The 25,599-nt window shown below is 41.1% G+C and overlaps 1 protein-coding gene across 4 annotated transcripts in view; it reads left to right on the forward strand.

Annotated features, from left to right (window-relative positions):
* Positions 1 to 25,599, forward strand: part of RAB5C (RAB5C, member RAS oncogene family) — a 45,866-nt gene that overhangs the window by 15,401 nt on the left and 4,866 nt on the right. For all 4 annotated transcript variants that reach the window (XM_069067674.1, XM_069067673.1, XM_069067672.1 and 1 more), the window contains one exon: positions 17,628 to 17,890. In XM_069067674.1, coding sequence (XP_068923775.1) covers positions 17,725 to 17,890 — 166 coding nt within the window. In that variant the 5' untranslated portion in view covers positions 17,628 to 17,724. The remainder of the gene's footprint in view (positions 1 to 17,627; positions 17,891 to 25,599) is intronic.

The following is a 25,599-nucleotide window of genomic DNA, read 5'->3' on the forward strand; positions in this document are numbered from 1 at the left end:
AATTGGTAGGCAGCTACTTTGTTTCCAGTTCTTAGTTATTATAAAAAGTGCTGCTGTAAGTATTTTGGAGTATATAAGGATTTTCTTATCGATGGCTTCTTTAGGATATTAGTCCAGTTATAGGGTTTCAGGTTCAAAGGATATTGACTTTTTAGTTACTTTATTTTTACAGAACTTCAAATTACTTTCCAAAAGGATGTACAATTTTGCAGATCCACCAACAGTGTATTTACTGTGAATCTCCTTCCACAAATCTTCTAACACAGTTGCCATTTTTTTGGTCATTTTTGCCAATTTGCAGAGAGTGAAGTGAAACCTCAGAATTGTTTTGGTTTGATTTCTCTTACTATTGGTGAATTGGAGCATTGTTTTCTATGGTTGTTAATAGCTTATACTTCTTCTATGGAGAGCTGTTTGTTGATGTCCTTTGACCATGTCTCTACTAGGGAATGGCTACTGTTGCCTATATACTTTTTTTCCTTTTACACTTCCTTTTTATTCTATCTCTTTGTTTTTATTCTATCTTAAGTTTTTAACCTCACATTGTGAGGTTTTTGTTTTTATATATATATATATATATATATATATATATATATATATATATATATACACACACACATATATATGTTATTTATTTTTTAGTTTTCAACATTCTCTTCCCTAAGATTTTGAGTTTTAAATTTTCTCTTCTTCCATCTCCTTCCCCTCCCCAAGATTGTGTGCAATCTAATATATATTGCCTACATTTCTTAAACACCAAACCCTAACCCAAGAAATTTGATACAAATATTTTATTCCTATTTAACTATTCTCTTCTTATTGTAGAAGCCTTAATTTTGTAAGTGCAAAAGCTTTTCAATTTCATGTAATCAAAACTATCTGTTTTGTTTTGTAATTGCCATTGTTCCTTGTTTAGTTAAAAATTCATTCTTATTCCACTTATAGCTATGAAAGGGTATATGATCTGCTTCTCTACTAATTTTTTTTATGGAAAGATCTTTAATATTCAGGTTGCATATCCATTTAACAAGTATCTTTTAATTGCTTAATCTGATGTCCTTGTCCTTATCCTCCTTGTTTGGTAACATTTGACACTCTCATTTCTAAGTTTTTGTGATGTTATTCTTTCTTGGTTCTCCTACCTATCTCAACCATTCCTTTTTAGTTACCTTTGCTGGTTCATCTTCCATATTGTACTCCTTAAGTTATACCCCAAGGCTCTCTCTTGGGGCTCCCTTCCCCCTTTATCTTCTCTATATTCTCTCACTTGGTGACTTCATCAGCTCCCATGGGTTTAATTATTTTTTCTATGCAGATAACTCTCAAATCTGTATACTTAGTCCCATCATCTCTCCTGAGCTCCATTGACACAACTCCAGCTGCCTATTGGGCATTTCAAACTGGTCATCCCAGAAACCTCTCAGACTCATGTCCAAAACTGAATTCATCTTTTCCCTGAAGCATACCTGCTTTCCTAATTACCCTGCATCTGTCAAAGGTACTACCATTCTTTGCAATCTTGTGGTATTCTTGACTCCTGTCCTCCCCCTGCATATCCAGTCAGTTGCCAAATCTTGTCGTTTCTATTTCCACAATATCTCACTCAGCTGTTCCTTTCACCTGCTGACCTCTAGTTACTCACCTCCAACTGCCTCTTCAGTATCTTGAATTGGGTGCCAGTAGACTGTTGAAACTCAGCATCTCCAAAACTGAACTCATTGTTTTTCCCCTCAAGCTCTTTCCCCTTGCAAACTTCCCTGTTACTGTCAAGGGTGCCACTGTCTTCCCAGTCCCCCAGGCTCACCTAGGTGTCATCCTTGACTTCTCACTACCTCTGTCCCCTAACCCCTATTTTCTATCCTATCTATTGCCAAGGCCTCTTGATTTTACATTTGCAACATCTCTCAAATTCATCCCCTTTGCTCTTCTGATACTTCCACTACCCTGGTACAGGCTTTTATTTCCTCACACCAGCACTATTGCAGTAGATGGCTGTTTGGTCTGCCTGCCACAAACCTCCCCATTCCAGTCCATCCTTCATTCAACTGCCAAAGTGATTTTCCTAAAGCATGTGTTGTGTCTCCCCACCCCTCCCAAAAAAACAAACACCAACAACAAAACTTTAGTGGCTTCGAATTGCCTCTAGATCAAATACAAAATCCTCTGGTGTTCAAAGCTTCTCATAACCTAGCACTCCAAACCATACCTTTCCAGTCTTATACCTTAGGTCCCCCTCCACGCCAACATACTTGAGATCCAGTGACATTGATATCCTTGCTGTTCATTGAACAAGATACTCCCATCTTTCAGGTCTTGGCATTGCCACTATCTTCCATACCTGCAGTGCTCTGCCTCTTTATCTCTGCCTCCTGGCTTCTCTGGTTCCCTTCAAGTTCTGGCTAAAGTCCTACCTGCTACAGGAAGCTTTCCCCATCTATCTTATTTCTAGTGCTTTCCCTTTGTTGATTATTTCCTCTTTATCTTGTCTCTAGCTTATATGTGCAAGGGTATCTACAGGTTGCTTCCCCATTAGATTATGAACTCCTCAAGAAGGCAGGGACTGTCTTTTGCCTTTCTTTGAATCTTCACTTAACAGTGCCTAGCACATAGTAGTAGGTGATTAATAAATGCTTCTTGACTGATTGACTCTTCTCAAATGGCTACCACTCTAGTTCAAGCTTTCGTCTCTTGTCTGGACTAATATAATAGCTTTCCGATTCATTTCTCTGCCTTATGTCTTTCCTCTTTCTGGTCTATCCTCCACACAAATGGCAAAATGATATTCTAAAGCCCATAAGTCTGACCGTGACGTTCCTCTACTAAGTAAATTTTAGTGGTCCTTATTTCCTCTAGGATCAATTATAAGCTTCTCTGTTTATCCTATAAAGCCCTTTCTTGCCTGGTCCCAATCTACCTTTCCAATAATATTAGATATGACTTCCCTAGTCCTAGAGTGGTTCCAACTAGACCAGTCTTCTTGCTGTTCTCATGCTCTAATACTCTGTCTTCTATCTTTACACTGGATATCTTCTATGACTGGAATACATCCTACCTCATCACCTTGTTTCCTTGAAACCTGCTTGTGACACTTTCTATGGAAAATCTTTTCTGGCACCCCTTTTCCCTACCCAGCTTCTAGTGTCCTCCTGTCAAGAAATTTACCTTGTATTAGTTTGTATTTATTTTGTGTATATATTTATATTTACATAATAGAATGTAAGCTCCTTGAAGGTAGAATTTGTTTCATTTCTGTATCCCTGGCACCTAGCATAGTGCTTGGCACATCATACACACTCAATAAATGCTCATTAATTGATTGACAAGGAAAGTAGACATCCTATCCCCTCACCTTGATCTGGGTACCCTATGACTATTCTGACTCAGATGCAGAGTATACAACTTAGATGCCAGGCCTCATGAGAGTGACTGGAGCCCTCTCCTTGTTGACTTCTTCATCCGCTCGTAGTTCGTAGTAGAAGTGATTTGTCTAGTCCAGGTGATATTTCTGTAATGACTTGAATGATATTGAATGAATAGCCCTATATACCTGATTCCTGTTGCTGGCATGCCTTGTGGTTTGGCTTATGGACTTGTGATACAAAAAGTAGCCAAATCATGTATTCCCCTAGAATCCCTTTTAGATCTTCCCATCTTAGGGCAGAAATTTTACTGCTGCTTTGATCTTGAGTTAAGCTTCTCTGGGAATTATTGACAGAGTGTCCAGGTAGGGTATCCACAAGCAATAATCACTTGCTAGGATCTTGTTCCTACCATTCCTATCCTGGTAGCTGTGTGTTATATAAGCAGTGGCATGATATTCCTCCAGAGCTTTGGGTTTCTTCCCATCCCCATTTTTGTCAGCACTGCCCAAGTTGTGTCAGAAGACTTTTATGAAGATGGCCCATTGCTCACTTGGGTTGGGTACAAGCTGGAGAAAAGGAAGCCAGAGCCCTGGTTTGAGGCTCCTGTCCAGTGACCAGAAAGTTAAAAATGATTACTGCTATTGGCTAGGCCTTCCCTGGGAGCTGATCTTTCCACTGGGGCCCAGAAATGAGGGAAGTAAGGATTAGGAGAAAGGATGTTTTGACATCCTTCTGTGTTGTCAGAAAGCCATGTCAGTGCCTTGGAAAGCCATGGCTCCATATCTCAAGAGATTGTTCATCACTTTACCCTGTTTGGTGCCTGTCTTGGTGTCACACCAGTTTTTAGGCATAAGGGAAATCTTCACAGGGATCAGTTGTGTTCTGGCTCTGCTTAATTTTGGCAAAACTCCAGGTTCGGCCTTCCCTGTGTGTTTAGTAGCTGTTTGTTTTGTTTGTGTGAAACCTCTGCCTATCTGCAGACTGGTTTTCCCTTAACTCCTCCCAGGGAGAGTGGTAACCAGAACCATACTCTGCTCAGTAGCATTCAGGACCCTAGCCCCCAGGGGTCACTCTCCAAAGAAGTTTTGAATATAGTAAGACAGTTACAGAGCTAAGAGTTGGGTAGATTGTGGGTTAAGGATATACATACATTTCCTCTGAAGGGGGGGGGGGGGGAACAAATGTATTCAATCTCTTATCTTGGGTATCTTTTCTCAAACAATTAGTCACTCTTATTCACTCCCAAAGTGGGGCCTTTGCTTAAGGTTATATAGCAGTTGTGATTGTCTTCCTAGTATTAGGGCCATATGCTCTAAAAACTAGGACAATGAGTATCTATAGCAGACCTTCCCTCTCCCACCTCGGTGATGTTAATAGGGGATCCTCCTGACCTCTACCAGGTCTTCTTGAAAGTGGTCTATGAATTTGTTTTTTGATTACTTTGATAACTATATCTAAGTATAATTGACTTCATTTGTCAATCAGTCAACATTTATTAAGCACCTACTGCGTGTCTGGCACTTTGCTGAGTGCTGAGGAGATAAAAAGTGGCAATCCTGTGTATTTTATGTGTTTAAAAATGTGATTTTGCAGAGGTCTGTTGGTTTCACCAGACTGCCCAAGGGATCTAGGACAGATAAAGTTTAAAAACTTCTCTAGAACTACCCCCCCCCCTCACCCCTTGCTGGGATGTGTGACCTGTTAGTTTCTAACTAGCTGAGCCTGCTTCCTTTCTGTCAGACTATATGTTTTTCCTGAATCCCAGGTTCATCAGACAATTCCCTCCTAATTTTCCTTTCACTGATTTTGTCTTGCAAAATATACCTGTACTGCCTAAAGCACTCAGAACAAAACAACTTCTTTGTAACCAAAACTTGAATTGCAGTTCTAAATATATCTGCTTGCAGCTATCCTAACAGAAATGAAAGCATTGAAATCCAGTTAAGTTTTCGTTTTAAACAACATGTCCTTAATATGCACAACCATCATATTCTTTTACATATACCCTAAATGTCTGATTGCCTTGGCTCTCATCATTTGTTTCTAATAGGTTAGTATTTTTTAATTGCCCTTTAAAAATATCTTTTGTTTCTGGTGCCTTTTCTCCTTCCCTTTATTTTGTGCATCCTGTTAGGAGAGAAGGAAATAAAAAAGAACTATACATATAATAGGGATTGATTTCTTACCATTTTTCTGAAGCTTTCATTTTTCATTATGTTGGACACAAGATTATTATGTATTTGCATTGTTTTTGCTCAAGATTATTAAAAATCAAAGACCTACCAAATAATACATTTGAGGGTCTTCAGCATACTGCAGCAACAAATTCAATGACCAATATTCTTAGCTTCTTTCCTGTGTTTTCAGTTTCTTTTGGTTATAATTACTATGAGAGCCACTTTTTGGGGAAGAGAGGTTTCTTTTAACTTAACCTCTTTGACTCTGCTGGGTTTGGAGTCTGGTTAGAGGAATAGGCAGCCCCACTCTACCAGTTTCTTCTCTATTCCCAAGTGCAAGTGAGGGTCATTTCCCCCCTTTTCTGAAGGACTGTACTCTTCCAGTTGCATAAATAATCTCTTTAGCTGGCCTGAGTCGCTAAAGTATTCATGACATCCCAGCTCAGCTTTCTTCACCCACCATTGGCCTTTGGAACTGTTACATCCCCTCTAGGTCCTTTTACTTTTTCTCTCCTTGAATTGATGAGTTGCCTCTATTACCTTGTCTTCCAGGTCTTACAGTATAAACTTTCTACTAAGAAAAACTTTTAACTGGAGATTTGTAGTGAATTGACAAGTGCTGAAGAATGTTTCTTCTGGTTCCCTTTTGGTGATGTCACCTGCTTCTTAGGCTAGGGTGGGTCTCCCTAAGTAAACTGTTTTCTCTAAATCAGCTGGTTATACTGGCTGTGACAATGTCCCTCAGCCAAAGGAAATCTCTGAAACAGAAAACTTGAAAGAGGCACCAAACTAGACCAGAATCACTAACCTGTTAAGCAGAAAGAGTAATGAGTGCAAAGTAAATGAACTGTTTGGATTAGAGAAAAGAGGATGAAAATTATGAAGTAGGGGAGAGACGCAACTTGCCAACAACTAAGGTATCTAAGGTTAGTTTTGCTTTTGGTTCCTTAGAAAAGTGTAGGGTCTTGAGTGAGACAATGTTAAATCTGAGCCTATATCCTTTGGGAAACATGGGCAGGCAATCATTCTTCCAAAGCTCCAATCTGGGTTGTCTGTTAATCTTACCTCAGTATTATGTGGGTTTGTTGACTTACGGTTTTGTAATCAAGAATTTTATTTTTGCTCCAAGAGCCCAAGGCATTAGAAGTTTGCCATCCTCTGATTGCACAGGTTTTTTTTTAACTGGGTATGCTGTAAAAAGAATTATTATTTTTTCTTTCCTTTAAAAAGAATTTTAAACTCTTTTTAAAATTTAAGTTCCAAATTCTCTCCCTCCCTCCAGCACCTTCTCCAGTCATTGAAAAGGCAAACAGTATGATTCTCCATTATGCATAAGAAGTCATGTAAAATATATTTCCATATTAGCCATGTTGCGAAAAAAGCAAGAAAAATAAAATGTAAAAAATCCCAATATGCTTCAATCTTCACTCAGAGTTCATTAGTTCCCTCTCTTGAGGTAAATAGCATTTTTCATCATGAGGCCTTTGATATTGTCATGGATCACTGTATTGATTAGCGTAGCTAAGTCTTTCACAGTTGATAATCCTTATATATTGTTGTTACTGTGTACAGTGTTCTCCTGGTTCTGCTCATTTCACTTTGTATCAGTTCATATGAGTTTTCCCAGGTTTTTCTGAACCCATCCTGCTCAACATTTCTTATAGCACTGTGGTTTTCCATCACAATCATACCACAACCTGTTCAGTCATTCCCCAATACAGTACTATTTCTGAGCCTCTTTGTCTTCTGTTGATCCACACTTCCATTATTGCCTGTAGTATCCAGAATTACCATAGGTAGATGGGACATAATAGCATTTGGGGACTACTTTCTCCTATTCTCTTTTATTTACCCCACCCACATCCCCAAAGCTTACTGCTTAAATGGTCACAATACCTAAGCCCTGGGCAGAACTTTTAAAAAGATTGGCCTCTGCAAGTTCTTCTCAGTAGAAAAAAAAGGACAAGTGATATGGCCATTTTCCTGCTTCATGTTTCACTAGTCTCTAGCAAAGGATTCAGTATTCTTTTCATAACTCTTTCCTGACCAAGCAAGGATTGTTTTCCTGAGGTGGGGGTTAGGGGAAAGTTTGAGAGTGAGGGTAAAGAGGGCATCTGGCTGGTGATCGAAGGATATAACTGACATTTACACAGCACATTGTTCATCCTGGTAGCCCTGTGAGTTAGGTGGATGTATTATCAGTTTTATACATTAGAAAATGGAGGCTAAGAAAAGTTGTAACTTCCTAATTCCTCAGCTAGTACAATTCAGGTCTCTCCTAATACTGTCTAGCTATGCTCTACTGTTTCAAACCTTGCTGGTGATAATTTTTTTTCACTCTGGAAAATTTGTGGAAAAAAAGAATGCGGGCAGTATGCTATAATAGAGAGCACACTAGGTTTTGTTTGCCCACGTTCCAGGGGTAAGAAGCTGGGTTCCCATTCTAACTCAATTTATTAACTGTACTAGGCAGATCCTATTACCTCTCTGCCCATCTACTCTCTCTTTTGTAAAAGAGGGGGTTTGACTAGGCTGATTGTAAAGAAAAACGTTTTAATGTTTATTTAGGGTTGTCCAGAAGTGGGATGGGCTGCCTCTAGGATCATTCACAACTTGGCCCCAGCCTATGTTTCCAGTCTTGCTCTAGATTGCTCCCCTCCAGCTCTTTGTGATCCAGTCATAGCAACCTTCTTGCTGTTCCTCACAAATCACACTCAGCTGACCATGGTCATGCCTGGAATACACTCCCTCCTCAGCTCTGCCTCATAAAATCTCTTTAGGACAAAGCTCAAGCACTAGCTTTGACATAAGCTTTTCTTCAGTATTTATTTGTATTCTCTTTTTATTCAGGTTGCACTAATATGTATTTGTTTCTTAGAATGTTAAGCTCTTTGAGAGTAAGGATTATATCATTCTTTGTATTTGATTCTCTGCCTTAATCATTGAATGAGCTTTGCCTCAGTCAAACTGAAACCTGTTAAAGACCTTAGCTTGAAAAGAACAAGGTCCCCATTGTATTCTGGGCCATCTCCAGTTGTCTGATTTATATATAGCCACTGGACCCAGAGGGCTCTGGAGGAGAAAGTGAGGCTGGTGACTTTGTACTGTTCTCTCTCACTTAAATCCAATTCACTTGTATATCTTGGCATCACCTCCCTGATGTCGCAGTCTTCTTTGAGAATGAAGGACAAACAACAGCAACCACAACAACAGTTCTCTGTGCCTAGCACCTAGTTGAATAGATACTTGCTTAGGGAGGTGGGTTTCTGCCCTCACTGAGGCCTTCAGGATGAGCTTGGGTGACCTCTTCTTCTTGCTGAAGATGTTGTAGAAAGGATTCTTGGTCAAACTGAGGTTGCAGTAAATGGTCTATGTGGGTACTTACCCATTTGTGCTCTGGTTTTGATGATTATGTCACTAATACCCTTTTCAGCTCCAAGTTCTTATGATCCCACGAATTACTTGCACTTGCCATATCACCCAAGAGAAATTTTGACCCACCTATCCTTTTGGATGATCAGAAGGAATTAGTTGGGTTTTATTAAGGTTACTTTGCTGTCCCACTTAGGGACACTTAGGGAGAGATAGATTCATGAGAGGTCACAAGACTTTTCCACCTTTTCTTCCTATGTGAGACCTGAATGGAATCACTTTTATCATCACTTGGTTTCTAGGCAAGCAGGTGTTTACAAGGCCTGGACTACCCTTCTCTCGGGTAGGGGAGAAAGACTTGGAGACCTGGGGGATTTATTCTAGGCAGTATGACTGGAAGACTTCCAACCTGCCCTTCAAGGCAAGATCCACTTCCTTGGTGATTGCTGTCTGAACATTTGACTCCTCTCCTCACATGATCCCTAGGTGGTGCCAGGAAAAACCACGAGGCAGTAGATCATAAAAAGTGCTGGGTGTGTGTTTGTGCACGCTCTCAAATGTGTGGATTTAGCCGTGGAAGGCAGTACAAGGGTCCAGGGAGAAATTGTAACCAGCTGCTTCTGTACTAGCTGAAGGGATGGAGGTAGCACTTAAGCAGTGGGAAAAGGGCTAGCTTCTAAATTTGAATCTTGACTCAAACACTTCTAAAGCATTTATTAAGTGCCTAAACAGTCCCTGCTCTCAAGGCGCTTACAAACTTGAGTATGTGAGTATGTACAGGCTTGTTAGGGAAGGAGTGCTTTGTGTAGCCTTAGTGCTTGAGCTTTGTCTTAAAGCTCTGAGGCTGAGCTGAGGAGGGAGTGCCTGCTAGGCATGGAGGATGACCAGTGCAAATTCTGGAAGATGGAGGATGGGGTATTTGTGTATGCAGAACAGAAAGGTCAGTTTGGCTGTGGACCACCATAAAATGTGGGAAAAATATCATTGTATAATGAGGCTGGAAAGAGAGTTGAGGCCCGATTATAAAGGGCTTTAAAAGTCAAAGGAGTTCCTGCTTTATCTTAGGCACAATAGGCAACCACTTGTTTTTGTTAAATAAGGGAGTGACATAGTCGGACCTGTGCTTAAGGAAATTCATTTTGTCCTCAGTGTGAGGAGAATGGATTGGATGGATTGGAGTGGGGAGAGAGGAGGCAGGGAGAGCAATCAAGAGACCATTTCAATAATACAAGAGGTTGATGAGGACCTGCACTTAGGTGATGACTAAATGTTGAGAAGGATTTGGATGTGTGAGATACTGTGGAGGTAGATGCAGCAAGATTTGGTTAATTATTTGATATGTGGGGTGGTTGAGAGTGAAGAATTGAGGTTTTGAACCTGAGATACTGGAAGAATAATGGTACTATCAATAGAAATGGGGAATTTTGGAAGAGAGGTTGGTTTAGATGAAAGGTGAATTCAGTTTTAATTATGAATCTGAGATAGATTCTGGGATCTTCAGTTTGAAATGTCTATTTGGCAGTTGGAGAGGGGTAAATGGACCTGTCGGAGTCATCTGCAAAGAGTTGGTAATTAAACCTATGGGAGGAAGGCAACCTATGCAGACAGCTTTTTCTAAGAATTTGGCTGAGGACAGAGAGCAGGACATGGTAGGGTTTGATGAAGAGTTTTAAAGAGTGAGGGAGACTTGGGCAAGTTTAAAGGCAGTAGAGAAGGAAGCGGAGTGGTAGGTGAGGTTGCAGTGAATTGTAAGGATAATCTGCTGGGGATGGGGGGGCAATGAGGATCAAGGGCACATGTAGAGGGGTTGGTCTTGGTAGGGATAATGGCTGCTCCAATGGTGGGGGAACGTGAGGTTTCAAAGCCACATGTGGCTCTCTAGGCCCTTTGACTGAATCCAGATTTCACAGAACAAATCCCCTTAATAAAAGGATTTGTCTGTGAAACTTTGACTCAGTCAAAAAAAAAACTTGGACTCACCTGAGGAAGGAGAAGGCCATTTGTGGCCTCAAAGCCACTGGTTCCCCACCCCTGGGCAACTTGTTATCCGAGACAAGGAGAAAAAAAAAGAAAGACTTGGGGATGAAGACAGAGAGTTTTGAGATGAAGAGAAGGGAGAAGAGGGAGGTCACAGTGAATGGCCTCAATTTTCTCAGAATATAATTCTAGATCCTTGGAAGGTTTAGAGAAGAGATGTTTGGAATAGCTTTTATGGGGAGTAGGATAGGATTTTCCCAGAGGCTGCTTTAAAAAGAAAATTGTTTAACTTGAATATAAAAGATTCAAGACAGAATAATCCTCACTAGAGTTCTCCTATTTTCTCTAGCATTATGGCCCTTAGATCATACCCTCTTTATGCCCCTTAGATCATACCTTCTACACATAATTTTCAACCTCTTTTTATGTGGGGCTTATTCTCTGCCTGCTTCAAACATATCCAGCTCTTTCATCCTTTAAAAAAAAAAAACAACAAACCACACACAGAGAAAAACTTTACTTGACCTACTATCCCTAAACCTATCACGCCATATTTCTCTTCCTTTTCCCAGCCAAAGTCCTAGAAAGTCTTGATATATCTATTGCCTCCAGTATGCTACTCAATCTGATTCCCATTCCTACAGGGCAACTGAAAGTACTCTGTAGTTACCAGTGATCTCTCTGTTGCTAAATCCAATTGCCTTTTTTCAGTTTTCTTCTTTCTTGACTCTCTGCATTAATCAATTAGGGAAGAATAAAAAGGATTGTCTAGTAGAAGTGAATTATTAATCCAAAATTAAATAACATCAATTTATAACTTACCCAGTCAACTTGGCTGGATGACTTCCTCCAGCTTGCATTCATTGGTATGCAAGGAGGAGAGGAGGCAAATGGTAGGAGTAATCCAGAGTTAGGGTTGGTCAAGGGGCTCAAAGTTATAGGACAGAGGGGGCAAGGGATTCAGGAGTATATAATATGGTATTAAACTGGTTAACCAAAGTCAAAATTGGAGGAAGAAAAGTGAAGTTAGAGTAGTGTTAATGGCCTGAGAAAAATGCTTGGAGAGCATGATAAGAATGAATATGTTCGGGGTGGCTAGGTGGTGCAGTAAATAGAGCATGGCCCTGGAATCAAATCCAGCCTCAGACACTTAACACAAAACTAGCCGTGTGACCTTGGGCAAGTCACTTAACCCCAATTGCCCTACCTTCCTCCCTCCAAAAAAGAAAAAAAAAAAGAATTAATAGGTTTAGGAGAATTAAGGCACAGGGAATGATGGAGGTTATGGTCAGAGGCAAGTTAACCTCTCTAGGCCTCCATTTCCTCATCTGTAAAATGAAGACAATTGGACTAGATGACCTCTAAAATCCCTTCCAGGCTCTCAATCTATTCCCTAACAGTATCTTTTAAATGGTTTTTTAATAAACTTCAAAAAGGGGATGAAAGACCTGATCTTTTATTGAAACTTCGAAGACCTACTTATTTTGAAAGGGATGACAAAGAAGGAGGCTGTTCAGTTCTCTTTTTCTCACCCAACTCTGGGATTTGATTTTATTATTTAAGTGGCCATCACCTCTAGCTTCTTGGTTTCTGTACAAATAAAGATTTCTAGTTAGAGTTGGGGATTTCCTCTTCTGTAGTCCTGAAAGGTCTCTTATTACCAGGTTATCTGGTCCTTATCCAGTTTGTAAATTATATTTTTTTTCCTGCTTTTTGGAGGGGGAAAGTGAGGTTAAGTGACTTGCCCAAGGTCACATGGCTAGTTTTGTGTTAAGTGTCTGAGTCCAGATTTGAACTCAGGTCCTCCTGACTCCAGGGCCAATGCTGTGCCACCTAGCTGCCCCTGTAAATTATCTGTAACAAATGTTTAAAATTCTTAAATGTTCCTTCAGGCTACTCACATACTGCTGAGTGACTTACCTCAGTGTGTGCTAAGGTAGTTCTAATAATCTGAGCCAAACCTAATTGGATTGATTAATTTGCTTTCTTCTCCTCCCCTCAAAAATCCCCACAAAACTCAACTCAGTGAATTTTAAAGCTATCAGGTATAAATGATTTTTCTAGCTACACTATTACTGTTCCCTTACAATAGCAAGGATAATTCAAAGATTCCCAGTTTTCTTCCTTTTGAAATAGGTAATTTATAAAGGAAAAACTCTAGAATATACTGTAACTTTGTATAGAGTATTCAGTATTCTAGTAAGTATGAAGGAGGGGGAATATGAGGAACAAGAAGCAAGGCCCCTGCCCTCAGGAAATTTATAGTTTCACTGGTCAGATGTGGGATTCGTATCTACCCTAGGGAAAAGAAGGGTGGGATTCCTATTCTTGGATTCTTTCTTTATATAAGGACCCTGACCTCTGTTCTGGAATGTAAGTAGTATGAAAAAAATCTGATATTCAGAAAGGCAATAGTTTGTAGTTTTTTTTCCCAATCAATGAATCATTTTTTCCCGGGGCTGCTTTAAAAAGAAAATTGTTTAACTTGAATATAAAAGATTCAAGACAGAATAATCCTTGCTAAAGTTCCCCTGTTTTTTCTAATATCATGCCCCTTAGATCATACCCTCTACCCATAATTTTCAGCCTCTGCTTATCTGGGGCTTATTCTCTGCTTTCTTCAGACATATCCAGCTTTTATCCTTTTTTTAAGAAAAACCCGCAGGAAAAAAAACTTTACTTGACCTAACATCCCTTAAATCTGTCACCCTATATTTCTCTTCCTTTTCCCAGCCAAACTCCTAGAAAGACTTGATAGGACTGTTTCCTCCAGTCACCACTCAATCTGATTCCCATTCCTACCAGGCAACTGAAACTACTCTGTAGTTACTCTATATTGTTAAATCCAGTTGTCTTTCTCAGTTTTCTTCTTTCCTGACTCTATAGCATTTGACACTGACCACTCTCTTTTTGTAAATACTCTTTTCCCTTCATTTTCAAAATTCTGCTATATTTTGATTATCTTCCTACCTATTCTTCTCAGTCCCTTGCCCCCTAACACTCCAAGGCTCTGTCCTGCTCCCTTCTTTCTCTAGGTTATGTTCAGCTAAATAACTGTCATTTTTAGGCAGATGGCTGCCATATCTACATATCTGCCTCCCCTTCTCTCTCAAATCCATTTGAACATCTCCATCTACTTGCCTGCTGGATAAGTCTCCCCTGATGTACCATAGCCATCTCCAACTCAACATGTCTAAGACCAGTTTTCTCCTAAAATTCCAGAGCTGCCAAATTGCCATTCCCACAGGGCAGGTGTGACATTTGTCACTCCCCACTCAAGAGGCTTCAGTGGCTTCTTGTTGCCTTTAAGATAAAATATAGACTTTTGCCTGGCATTTAAGGCCCTTTATAGTTTGGTTCCAGCCTGTCTTTCTAGGCTGCCCTTACTGTGTTTTGTTTCAGCCAAAATGGCCTACTTGCTATTCCTTGTACATATTGCCTCCCTTGTCTTTGTGTCTTTGCACAGGCTCTCTCTCTTTCAAACCTGGAATGCTATTCCTTCTTGAATCCCTAGCTTCCTTCAAGGTTTGGTTCAAGTGCCCCTTCTTTCAAGAAGCCTTTCCTAATTCCTGCAGTTATTAGTCAGCCTCCTCCATCCGTACATCTATTTTGTACATATCTTGCAATTAATCATCTGTGAATGTGTTGTAACTTTCCATCTCTCATTAGAATATAAGCTTTTGAAGGGCCTGAACCATTTGACAGTACTATTTTTGTGCTTATGTCCCCAGCACTGGCACTTAGGTGTTTGTTTAATAAATATTTACTTACTTGATCCAGAGACTGACTAGGGATGGGCAGCTTCCTAGGGTAAAAGCATGTAGAAGGATAAGGGAGTGTGTTTTTTAATATTTAAACATGCACATATAGTTAACACTAGACAATCCTCTTCAACAGGGCATATAGGCCTTTATTTTGTGATTGGTTATGTGTTATGAAAGCTTGTAGTCTCCAATGAACAGTAACTCAGGGGCTACAATTTTCTAATCTCACCTAGGGGATATATGCCTCCTTTGGGATTTGGGGGTGATGTAAGCCTTCCTTTACTACTCTTAGCTTTTTAGGTGACCTTGGACCCATTGTTTATTATCCCTGACCACTTATCCAAATGTGATTTAAGCCTTGACCCTAGAAAAGGGTCCCGGTGCTCCTCTTCTATTTGCCATAACCTAGGCTATAAAACAACTAATATCCCTTGACTAAAACACTAGAGAAATGTCAGAATGCCCAGAATTTTCCATTATGTTAAGATGTCTGTTACTTAAAAAGATGCCTGGAGTGATTTTGATGTATAATGCAAAAACATTCAATTCAACAAACATTTCATTGACACATAATAGGTGCGTAATTAGGGCTTATTAATATTCCATATTCAGATTACTGTGCTGGATGTGGAAGAGATTAGCTGAGAGTTTCCTTGCCCACTATATAACATTTTGGTAGGGAGATGTCACACTCAAATTTTAAACTTTTTTCAAACTATTCTGTTTAAAGAGTCTTTGGGACGAGATTTCTACTTTGAGCATGTCTAATTGAGAGCTTAAGTAACAGTCTGAAAGGATTTTTGGAGATAGGCTTCACATCCCTTTCATGACTTACCCCTTTCCCCAGGAAAAAAAAATTATTTCTAACTTCCTGTATGCATAAGTGTTACTCCCTAGAACACTGGTTTGTGTTGAATCCTTACTATTAGAGTAGTATAGTTCTTGCAGTGTCAGATTTTTGCTTCCTACACTTCCACTCCACCCACCTACCTCCTCCTCTTTGCAATTCTGTGCCTTGGTGCTGCCTGTGGAAAACAGGAACCCCAAATCCTCTATATAAAAGAAGACTTGGTAGCAATTTTGACTGCCAGTCAAGCTCTGAATTGAATATGTATGCGTTTTTTGGTAATTGAGTATATGTGTGAAACTTTTGGCCCTTTTTGAAATTAAGAGAACAAAGGAAATGGTGCTCTGAGTATTTGGAAATGAGAAATGGAGTTTTCACCCTGGTTCCCCAAAGGCTGACAGGCTTTTTTTTTTCCCCAAATGAGCCACAGGCATCTTAACTAGTACTGTAGTCCTTATTTCTATTGAGAATGAATTGTTTATAACCATGATGACATATTCTGTTGACTGATTTATACTGCCTTCAGATGGTGTCTAAAATAATGGAATACCAAAGGGCTTTTTGCTAAACATATTTACCTTGGTAGTTTCAATCTCTCAGTACTGACTTGTAGGACCCAACTCAGAGGCTGATGTTTTCTGCGCGGATCTGGCCAGTGGTGAAATAGCTAGGTGGTACAGTGGATAAAACCACCAGGCTTGGAGTCAGGAAGATCCGAGTGCAGATTTGAACTCAGGTGCTTGCTAGCTGTGTGACTCTGGGCAAGTCACTTAACCTTTATTTGCCTCAGTTCCTCATTTGTAAAATGGGACGCACTGGAGAATGAAATGGCTAGTCAATCACTCAACATCTTTGCCAAGAAAACCTCATGGACAAAGTCTACAGGGTCACATAGAGCCACGACTGAACAACAACAGATGGCAGGTGGTGGGCTACAATTTTTATATAGTGAACTAAATCAGTTCCCTGAACCATGTTGTAAATTCAGCTTTTGGCCCTTCTTGAAATTCAACAACTGCTAATGCTAGACACTAGGATTGAAAAGATAAACTAAGCATTTCCTGTCCTCAAAGAGCCGAAGTTGGAGTAACCATACGTAAACAGATAAAATACAAAATATATACAGAGCTAATATAAAACTTCCTGGGGAGAGAAAGGCGAGGAGTATTGACTGTTGGAATCAGGGAAGGTCTTTTGTAGGGGGTTGCACTTGAGCTGAGCCTCGAAGGAAGCCAGGGGTTACAAAATGCTAAGATGAGGATGAAGAGCATCTTAGGCATGGGAAATGTAGCTGGTATAAAAAGTTGGGAGGAGGAATGGTTTGCCCTGGAAACTGCAGACTGGCCAGATGTTAAAGGGCTCTAAGTGCTCAACTGAGGAATTTGTGTTTTGTCCTAAAAGTACTTGGGAGCTCCTGGACCTTCTTGAGCTAGGGAATAATATGGTCAGTCTCATGCTTTAGGAATATAATTTTGGTGGCAACAGGGACTATGACCAGGAGAAGCTCGTTTAGGTCCAGGTGAGAAGTGATGAGGTCCTGAATGACAGTGGCTGTAATGTGAATGGAGAAAAGAGGATGGATACAAGATCACTTGTGGAGATAGATTTACCTGCAGGCCCGGAATACTTTTTTCCTCCCCTTTGCCTCTTAGCTTCCTTCAAGGATTCACTCAAATGTCCCCTTTGACAAATCTTATCCTAGTTTCCCCTCCCTCTCCATCCCAATTCCTAGTAACTTTTCCCCTAGAAATATATATGTATTTTGTGTACATTTTATATTTACTTGTCTTTGTTCATGCAGTTTCCCTCCATTCGAATATAAAGTCCTTGAGGGCAGATACAATTTTGTTTGGTTTTTTTTTTTTTATCTCTAGTGTAGAGCATGGTGTTTTTTCAGGTAGTGGGTACTTAAATGTTTGAATGAATGATTTAGAAGCAGTATCATTTGGAGATCCCTAAGGTTAGGAGTCAGGAAAGCTGGGTCCTCTGATTTTTCCTGCCCTGAAACTCTACCTCAATTTTTTTCCATCTGATAATGCTTAGTGCTCTCTCTGTTTCTGAGATGCTATGGAGACATAGTCTTCTCCTTTGAACTAACTCCTTTCTCCCTATCTCCTTTCCTTTACAGTTGGAGGCCTCCTCTCCCCACTAAGTGCCTCTGCACTCAGTATTGGCCTCCCACCCCATCCCCCACTCTCATTGGTGCCACTGCTGTGGGACGGGCCATGGCAGGTCGGGGAGGCGCAGCACGACCCAATGGACCAGCTGCTGGCAACAAAATCTGCCAATTTAAACTGGTCTTACTGGGAGAGTCAGCAGTGGGCAAGTCAAGCCTCGTTCTCCGCTTCGTCAAGGGACAGTTTCACGAATACCAGGAGAGCACAATCGGAGGTAAGCTTGACCTAAGGGAAGGTGATTGGGGAGCGGGAGTGTTAGGAGGAAATACTTAGGGTGCCGAGTAACCAAGATAGGAGAATACTTTTGTAGGAAGGAGATTACTGCTTACTTTCCCAGGCTGCTATTACACTTGGCACCTTTATGCTTCTATTCCAGCAGCCTCCTCATATCCACTTTTTGCCTTTCTATCACATCCTGGGTGACCCTTTGTAATGTAATGCCAAGGAAAGGCAACTTCCCAAGGTTCAGAATACCAGCATAGGTGCTCTCCATTTTATTCAGTAACAAACCCAGAACAGAGAAGATCAAAACATGACATCATTCAAAATACAGCATTTACTGAATGTGATTAAATAATCTCCAAGGACTACCCCACCCCAGGACCTTCCAATCATTCAATCAATTACAAAGTCCCTGTTCTAAATACTACTCCACCCCTAGGCTATACCTTCATTTAGTTCACCACAAAGCCCCTCTTCTCAAATGGAGATTAGTTTCCAAACATAAGTAAACTACATTCCTTTGTTCAACCACAGAACACAAAAAAGGTCAAAAGTTCCCCACCCCTGGATCACAATTGAATCTACCCCAGAGTTACATCAAGTTATACCCAAATGGAGCTCTTTTCTTCATCTTGACACGAGGCAAGTTCTCAGCAATCTTAGTTCCTGGGGAGACAAGGCTTAGCAAGGCCATAAGATACATTGCCAGTCCCTTCATGAATTTATCCTCTGTCTGTAGAACAGTCCTAGAACCCCTGAACACATTAGCAAAGCCCTCTCCCAGGATTTCTGTAAACATACAACAAGGAAATCCTTCTTCAGGGCTTCTGAACCAACAGAAAGGCTCCCAGACCCCTGCAACAACAGCACTGTCCTTCACCAGTGGACAGTATTCATTCTGTCTGCAGGACAGTCTCCAGACCCCTGCAACAACAGCACTGTCCTTCACCAGTGGACAGTATTCATTCTGTCTGCAGGACAGTCTCAGGGCTTCTTAGCGAACAGCCAGGTTCCAGGACTTCTTCAACAAAAGGACTGTCTTTCACCAGTGGACAAATCTGGCAAAATAACATCAAAACAGACAGACAAAGTACCAGCAAAACAGCCATGTCTCCTCAGTCCTTGGCAGCTCAGGGGGCAGGTCTCAAAAGTCCAGGGCAATTCAAAGCGGCCACCAGCAATTCTCTTAGTCTCTCTCTGCCTCCACGTGGTGCTGCTTCCAAAAAAAGGTCTTCCGCCTCTCTCTTATCTCTCCAAATCTACGTCACCAGCTCCTCCCAGTTCAGGACTTTTTTTTTTTTTTCACATCAAAAAGTCCATCCCACAGGTGGGATTAACAAGCTCTGGGTTTTAACACAATCAATTTGAAAACCAAGCCAATACAGGGGAATCTTTAATTGCCATTACTATCACACCCTTAACTTGAATTCTTCACAGACACTTATTCAGGGAGCTATCCTTAAAGTTTGGGGTGAAGGGGAACATAGACACAGAGGAAACCATAGGAAACAGAGCAACATGCAGCAGAAGATAAAACCTTGGTACGAACTAAGACAAAACAGTAAGTCCTAAGGGACCGTATTTTGAAAAAGTCTGGCCAGGACTAATCAGGATGTACACAGAGTGAAGAGCATTCTCATTCATGCAACAAGCATTACATGCTTAGCATGTATAGTGTACTGGGCTGGCAGAGAGTTAAAGAAGAATAAGAGAATTTCTGTTCTCAAGAAATTTATATTCTGCTTTGTATTATAGTGATGTAGACTTATTTTCCTTCCTGGATTTCAGGCATCATAAAACATTTGGATGAGGTCAGAGGAAGGGAAGAGGAGCCTTCTAGTTGGGTGAGGGAGTTAAGGGAACACTAATGGAGTAGGTGGATGGTTTTTTATGGGCCTTGAAGAATGGGTAGGCTTTCATCAGGTGGAAGGAGGAGGCTATTCTTTGCCTGAGGAATGAGTTGAACAAAAGGGCAGAGGCAGGAAAGCAGTAGGAAGAACGTTTTCTGGGATTGAGAGTTCAGTTTGGAATATGTGAAAGGGAATAGTATCAAATAATGTTAAAAAGAAGTTAGGCCCACCTTGTAGAGGGTCTCAAATGGCAGACTGGAGTTTTGGCTTTCATTTTGTAGTAGTAGAGAGCCATTGAAAGTTTTTGAACAAAGAAGGAACATCATCAGATCTGTACATTATGGAGACTAGTTAGACAGTGGTAGGACAGATTACTGAGAGAAGAAACTAGAAACAGGGACACCAATTAAAAATGCTTTTGGAGTAGTCAAAAGATTTCAAGCTAGATGGGATCTCCAAGAGGCCATCTGGTCCAGTCTCTTCATTTTATAGTAAGATGAGGAAACTGAGGCCCAGTGAGGTAAAGTGACTTCCCCAAGGTCTCACAAAGTAGTAACCATCAGAGGAGGGGTTTGAATTTAGATTCTCTGACTCCACAGTCAATATTCTCTCTACCAAGCTGCCTGCCAGTGAAAAGCGATGAGAGCCTGAGCTAGATTATGGCAGTAAAAATGGAAAGGCTGTGAGTGAGGTAGAAAGTAGTAGGACTCCTCAGGTAGATATGGGAGAAAGTCAAAGCTAGCTCTGAGGTTAGGAGCCTGACTGACCAAGAGAATAATGATGCTGTTAACAAAAATAGGGAAGTCAGGTAAGGATAAAAAGAGTAGGTTTTCGGAGATGATTTCAGTTTTACATATGCTTCAGCTTATGCACCAGTAGAAGATATAGATCAAGATGTCAAATGTGTGGAAATTTAGGTCTGGAGTAGAAATGGGTCAGTGCTAGAGGCAGATTTGGGAGTCTTCTGCTTTGATAGCTGAAACCATGAGTATGGAGTAGACCAAGGGAGAAACGATACATAGACAGAGCCTTGGTGTATACTAAATTAGTGAAAAAAGGGTCAGAAGGCTTTTTTCCCCTCCATGAGTAGGAGAGATCTGAACATGTGGTTGGAAAAAATAGAAGAAAGATAGGATAACTGGTGGGGCAAAGTGCCAGCCAGAGGAGATGAGAGGGCTGGTAGGGGAGAGTTCAGGGAGAATTGGTAGGAATATTTTGTCCCAGGAACATGCTTAGAAAAAGTGTGCAGAAAGTGATGTTCCTCTCTAGGCTACTCTCTAGAAAAACATTTCTAGACAATTGACCTGACACCAAGAAACTACTACCTCTCTCCTTGCCCCAACCACAGGCATTCATTTCCCAAACTGGCCTGGTGTGTGTATAGAAGAGGGCTGGGTTTCCTGAAGCTGACCTTTACCCCATCTTTTAAGCTAGGTTCATGTGAGTGGTTTTCCCCACCCCAACTGACAGTCAGCATTTAGGATGTGAGGCTCCCATCCCCTTCTGAGGAATTCTTCATTAATGTGATTTCTCAGTGACCTGTGCCCCAGGAGTGTCATTCATGATGGGGAGGGTTTAAAATTGTCAGGATTTGAGTTGCTATCATTTCCCATCTTGGTTAGTAAGAGACTTCTAAACAGCCGGAGACACAAACAGGTCCTATCAGCAGTTTTCCGGCTGCTTCCTCAGCACTTGGTTCAAGAGGAAGAGATGGGGAAATGAAGTGGCACTCTCCGTCCTTTGGGGAAGGGGTGGGGGTGGGGTAGGAGAAGGAAAAGAAAGAAGACAACCAGCCTTTTGAACAAAGCTGGCCAGGAATCCTTTGGCTCAAAAGGGACTGTGTGTTTGTTTGTGCTTCTGGGATCTCCCTCAGGGTACATGCTCACCCTAGTGGTGAGAACCCGCATTGCCACATTTCCTCATATTCAAGTAATGGGAGTACCTAACTATGTATTAGGGTAGCGAAGTTTATGCCTGAACAGTTTGCAATTTGGATATTGATTTTTTCTGTGGTCCAGTTAAGGGAAGGCAATAATTTTAGCTACTTCATCAAGGGATGCAGTGTCATGCCTTTGAGTGAGTGACTCGTTGTATGTACTATGAGGAATTGAAGGCTGGAGGAGGGAGCCCCCTTGGACCAGTAAAGTATATCACCCCTGTCTTTCTTCACCCAAGGCATAGCTCTGGTCTTAACTCTCTTCTGTTCAGAAGTTCTCAGTAGCTTCCTCTTGCTTCCAGAATAAAATACAAAATTCGTCTGGCATTTAAGGCCCTCTTCAGCCTGGTTCCAACCTGTTACATTACTCTTTCTGCTCCAGCCCCACTGGAATACTAGTGGTTCCTCAAACTCTACAGATGTCTCTGTGCATTTATACAAATGGGCCTTTGTGCCTAGAATGTTCTTACTCATCTCTGACTCTCAGAAGCTTTTCTTCAAGGATCAGCCCTGGGGCTCCTAAGATTTCTTTGTATTTATCAGTATACATTGTATCCTCCTTCTGAAAACCTGTGTCTTGAAGACTAGTACTGTTTCTTTCTTTGTTTTGCATCCCTAGCACCTAACACAGTTCCTTCTTCCGAAGACGTCACATTTCATATTTCTTTTATTTGAAATGGTGGCCCATAAATGACCTGAATGTCAGGAAGCCAGACTGAAATAGTAAACTCCCCCAGGGTGTGACCTGGGAAATGTTAGGAGGAACAGATTCACAGAATATGAAGTAAAAACCAGACCTGAGAATGAATCATTTTTAACATGATATGGGACAAGTGATCATCCCGCTTATGCTTGAGGACCTTTGGCGGGGGAAGGGAGCACACTACCTCCTAAGGCTCCTTATGGGGAATTCTAATTGCTAGGAAGTTCTTTGCATCAAGCTTAAATTTACCTCTTTGCAGCTTCCACCCTTTTTTCCTAGTTCAGTCCCCTGGGACAAAGAAGAAAAATCTAATTCCATTTCCAAGTAATTTCCAGTAACTGAAAAAAGTTATCATTTCAACTCTCAGACCCCAGTCTTCTCTTCTTTTAGTCCATAGCTCCTTCAGCTTATCCTCTTTTGACATGAACTGAAGTCTCTTCACCATCCTAAGTATCCTCCTTTCAGCATTCTTCAATTTGTCAGTCTCTCTTCCCAAAATGTTATGCCCAGAACTGAATTTTTTTTCCAGTGTGGGCACTGCTTCTCAGTGCAACCTAAGTCTTCTTTAGCTTGCTTAGCTTCCATATCACATTGGTTCATACTGAGCTCACAGATGATTAAAACCCTCAGTTCTTTTTCAGAACTAAGTGCTGTCCAGTCGTGCCTTCCCTCTTGTTTTTGAAGATGGCTTTTTGGAACCCAAGTGTAAGATTTAACATTTATTCCTATTGAATTCCATCTTTAATTGGCCCAGTGTTTTAGCCTGCCAAGCTCTTTCTGCATCCAATGTGTTATCTATCCCACACAACTTTGTTAACGAAGACTTCATGATCAATTAATGGCAGAGTCTTTAGGTTCTGCCATTCAGCCCAGTTCCAATTCTGTCTCATTTACTGTCTTGTAACTGATATCTTTCCATTTTCTCCACAAGAATAGCATAGGAGATTTTATCAGATGCTTTGCCAAAATGGAGGTAAGTGATATCAACAACATTCCTTTGATCTACCAGATTAGTAACCCTCTCAAAAAAGGAAATGGCTTCATCTTTCATGTTTTTGTTAAAGCCAGGCTGACCTTATGATCACTGCCTCCTTTTTTAGGTGCTCACTAACCATCTCTAATGATAGGTTCCAGAATTTTGCCAGGAATCAAAAGTCATATTCCCTGGCCTGTAGTTTCCAGGTTCCATTCTCTCCTTGACTGAAAAACAGGGACATATTTTCTTTGATCCTGAGACCTTTCCCACCCTACCCATTGTTTTCTTTTTAAAAATAAAGGTCATTCAGAATAACTGGCTGTGAAACCTTGAACAAGTTACTTAACCCCAATTGCTTTAAAAAATAAAAATAGGGAGTCAAGATGGCGGAGTAGAAGCAGGACCTCCCAGCTTGCTCCAGCTTCCACCTTCCCCAATCCATGTAAAAAGGGGACTCTAAACAAACTTTGGAGCCGCAGAACCTGCAAAATGACACAGAGAAGCTAACCTCCTGTTGAGGACAGCCTGGCAGGATTCGGCCAGTGCAGTGCTCTGGTAGCTGAGCCCAGCCCCATGCCCAGGCTTTAGCCCCAGGGCGGGCCTGACCAGCCACCTGCCAGAGAGACTCCAGATCAACAGCAGCTGTGGCTGTTTCCAGATTTATCAACACATAGATGCGAAGGACAAAGTAAGAGGTCAGTGCAGTCTGGACTTTGGGACCCAGTAAGTGGGAGTGCTTGGCTTTTGCCCCCGGGGCGAGAAGCCGCTGAGATGCCTGGCACAGCTAGCCAGCGCCACGTGGCAGCTTCAGCTCCTGGCATGTAGAATGTAGGGGGACCAAGCACCAGTCTGAGGGGTAATCACTCCTGCTTTGACCTTCTTGGATCTAGATTGCAGTCTAGGGAGGAGGTCCTGGGGTGTATGTCCAGCTTGCCAGATCATGTGGAGACCTCAGAGAGGGCACCCATCTAATACCTCTGGCAGCTGAGAAAACCCCAGCGTTTGGGACGAAAGCTCCCCGTCTGGTGGCAGAGTCCTACTGTGGCAAAAGGCCCAGGGGTCAAGTGACTGAGGGGTGACATGACCAGGCAAAGGAAACAAAGCAGACAGAAGATTCCAGCATTAGACTCCTATTTTGGGGACAAAAAGGAGCAAAGCATGGAACAGGAGGAAGACAGTGAAGTCAGAACTCCTGCACCAAAAGCTTCAAAAGAAAATACGAGCTGGTTACAGGCCATAGAGGACCTTCAGAAGCAGATAAGAGAAATGGAGGAAAAATTGGGAAGAGAAATGGGAACAATGCAAGAAAATTACAAAATGAGAGTCAACAGCCTGACTGAGGAAAATAATACCTTAAAAATAGACTAACTCAAATGGCAAAAGAATCTCAAAAGCTCAATGAGGAGAATCATTGCTTCAGAATTAGACTGGAGCAAATGGAAGCTAATGACTTTATGAGAAATCAAGATGTTGTTAAATAGATCCAAACAAATGAAAGAATAGAAGGCGATGTGAAGTATCTCATGGGAAAAGACACTGACCTGGAAAATAGATCCAGGAGAGATAATTTAAAAATTATTGGACTACCTGAAAGCCATGATCAAAATAAGAACCTAGAAATCATCCTCCAGGAAGTTCTCCAAGAAAACTGCCCTGATATTTTAGAACCAGAGGGCAAAATAGAGGTTGAAAGAATCCACCGATCACCTCCTGAAAAAGATCCCAAAAAGAAAACTCCTAGGAATATTATAGCCAGGTTCCGGAATTCCCAGATTAAGGAGAGAATATTACAAGCAGCCAGAAAGAAACAATTTGAATATTGTGGAAACACAATCAGGATAACCCAGGATCTGGCAGCTTCTACACTGAGGGATCGAAGGGCTTGGAATATGATATTCCAGAGGTCAAAGGAGCTGGGATTAAAACCAAGAGTCACCTACCCAGCAAAACTGAGTATCATGTTTCAGGGGAAAATATGGTCATTCAGTGGAATAGAGGACTTTCAAGCATTCTTGCTGAAAAAACCAGAGTTGGATAGAAAATTTGACATTCAGATACAAGAAGCAAGAGAAGCGTGAGAAGGTAAACAGGGAAAAAAAATCATAAGGAACTTATCAAAGTTGAACTATTAACATTCCTACATGGAAAAACAATAATTGTAACTTATGGAACTTTTCTCAGTAGTTGAAGGGAATAGAAATATATATATGTCTATATATGAGGGTATATGGGCATA

This window comes from Petaurus breviceps, unplaced genomic scaffold (assembly GCF_028583685.1).
Source record: "Petaurus breviceps papuanus isolate PSGF00001 unplaced genomic scaffold, PetGlider_PUasm1.0 90750, whole genome shotgun sequence".
Taxonomy (NCBI): Eukaryota; Metazoa; Chordata; class Mammalia; order Diprotodontia; family Petauridae; genus Petaurus; species Petaurus breviceps.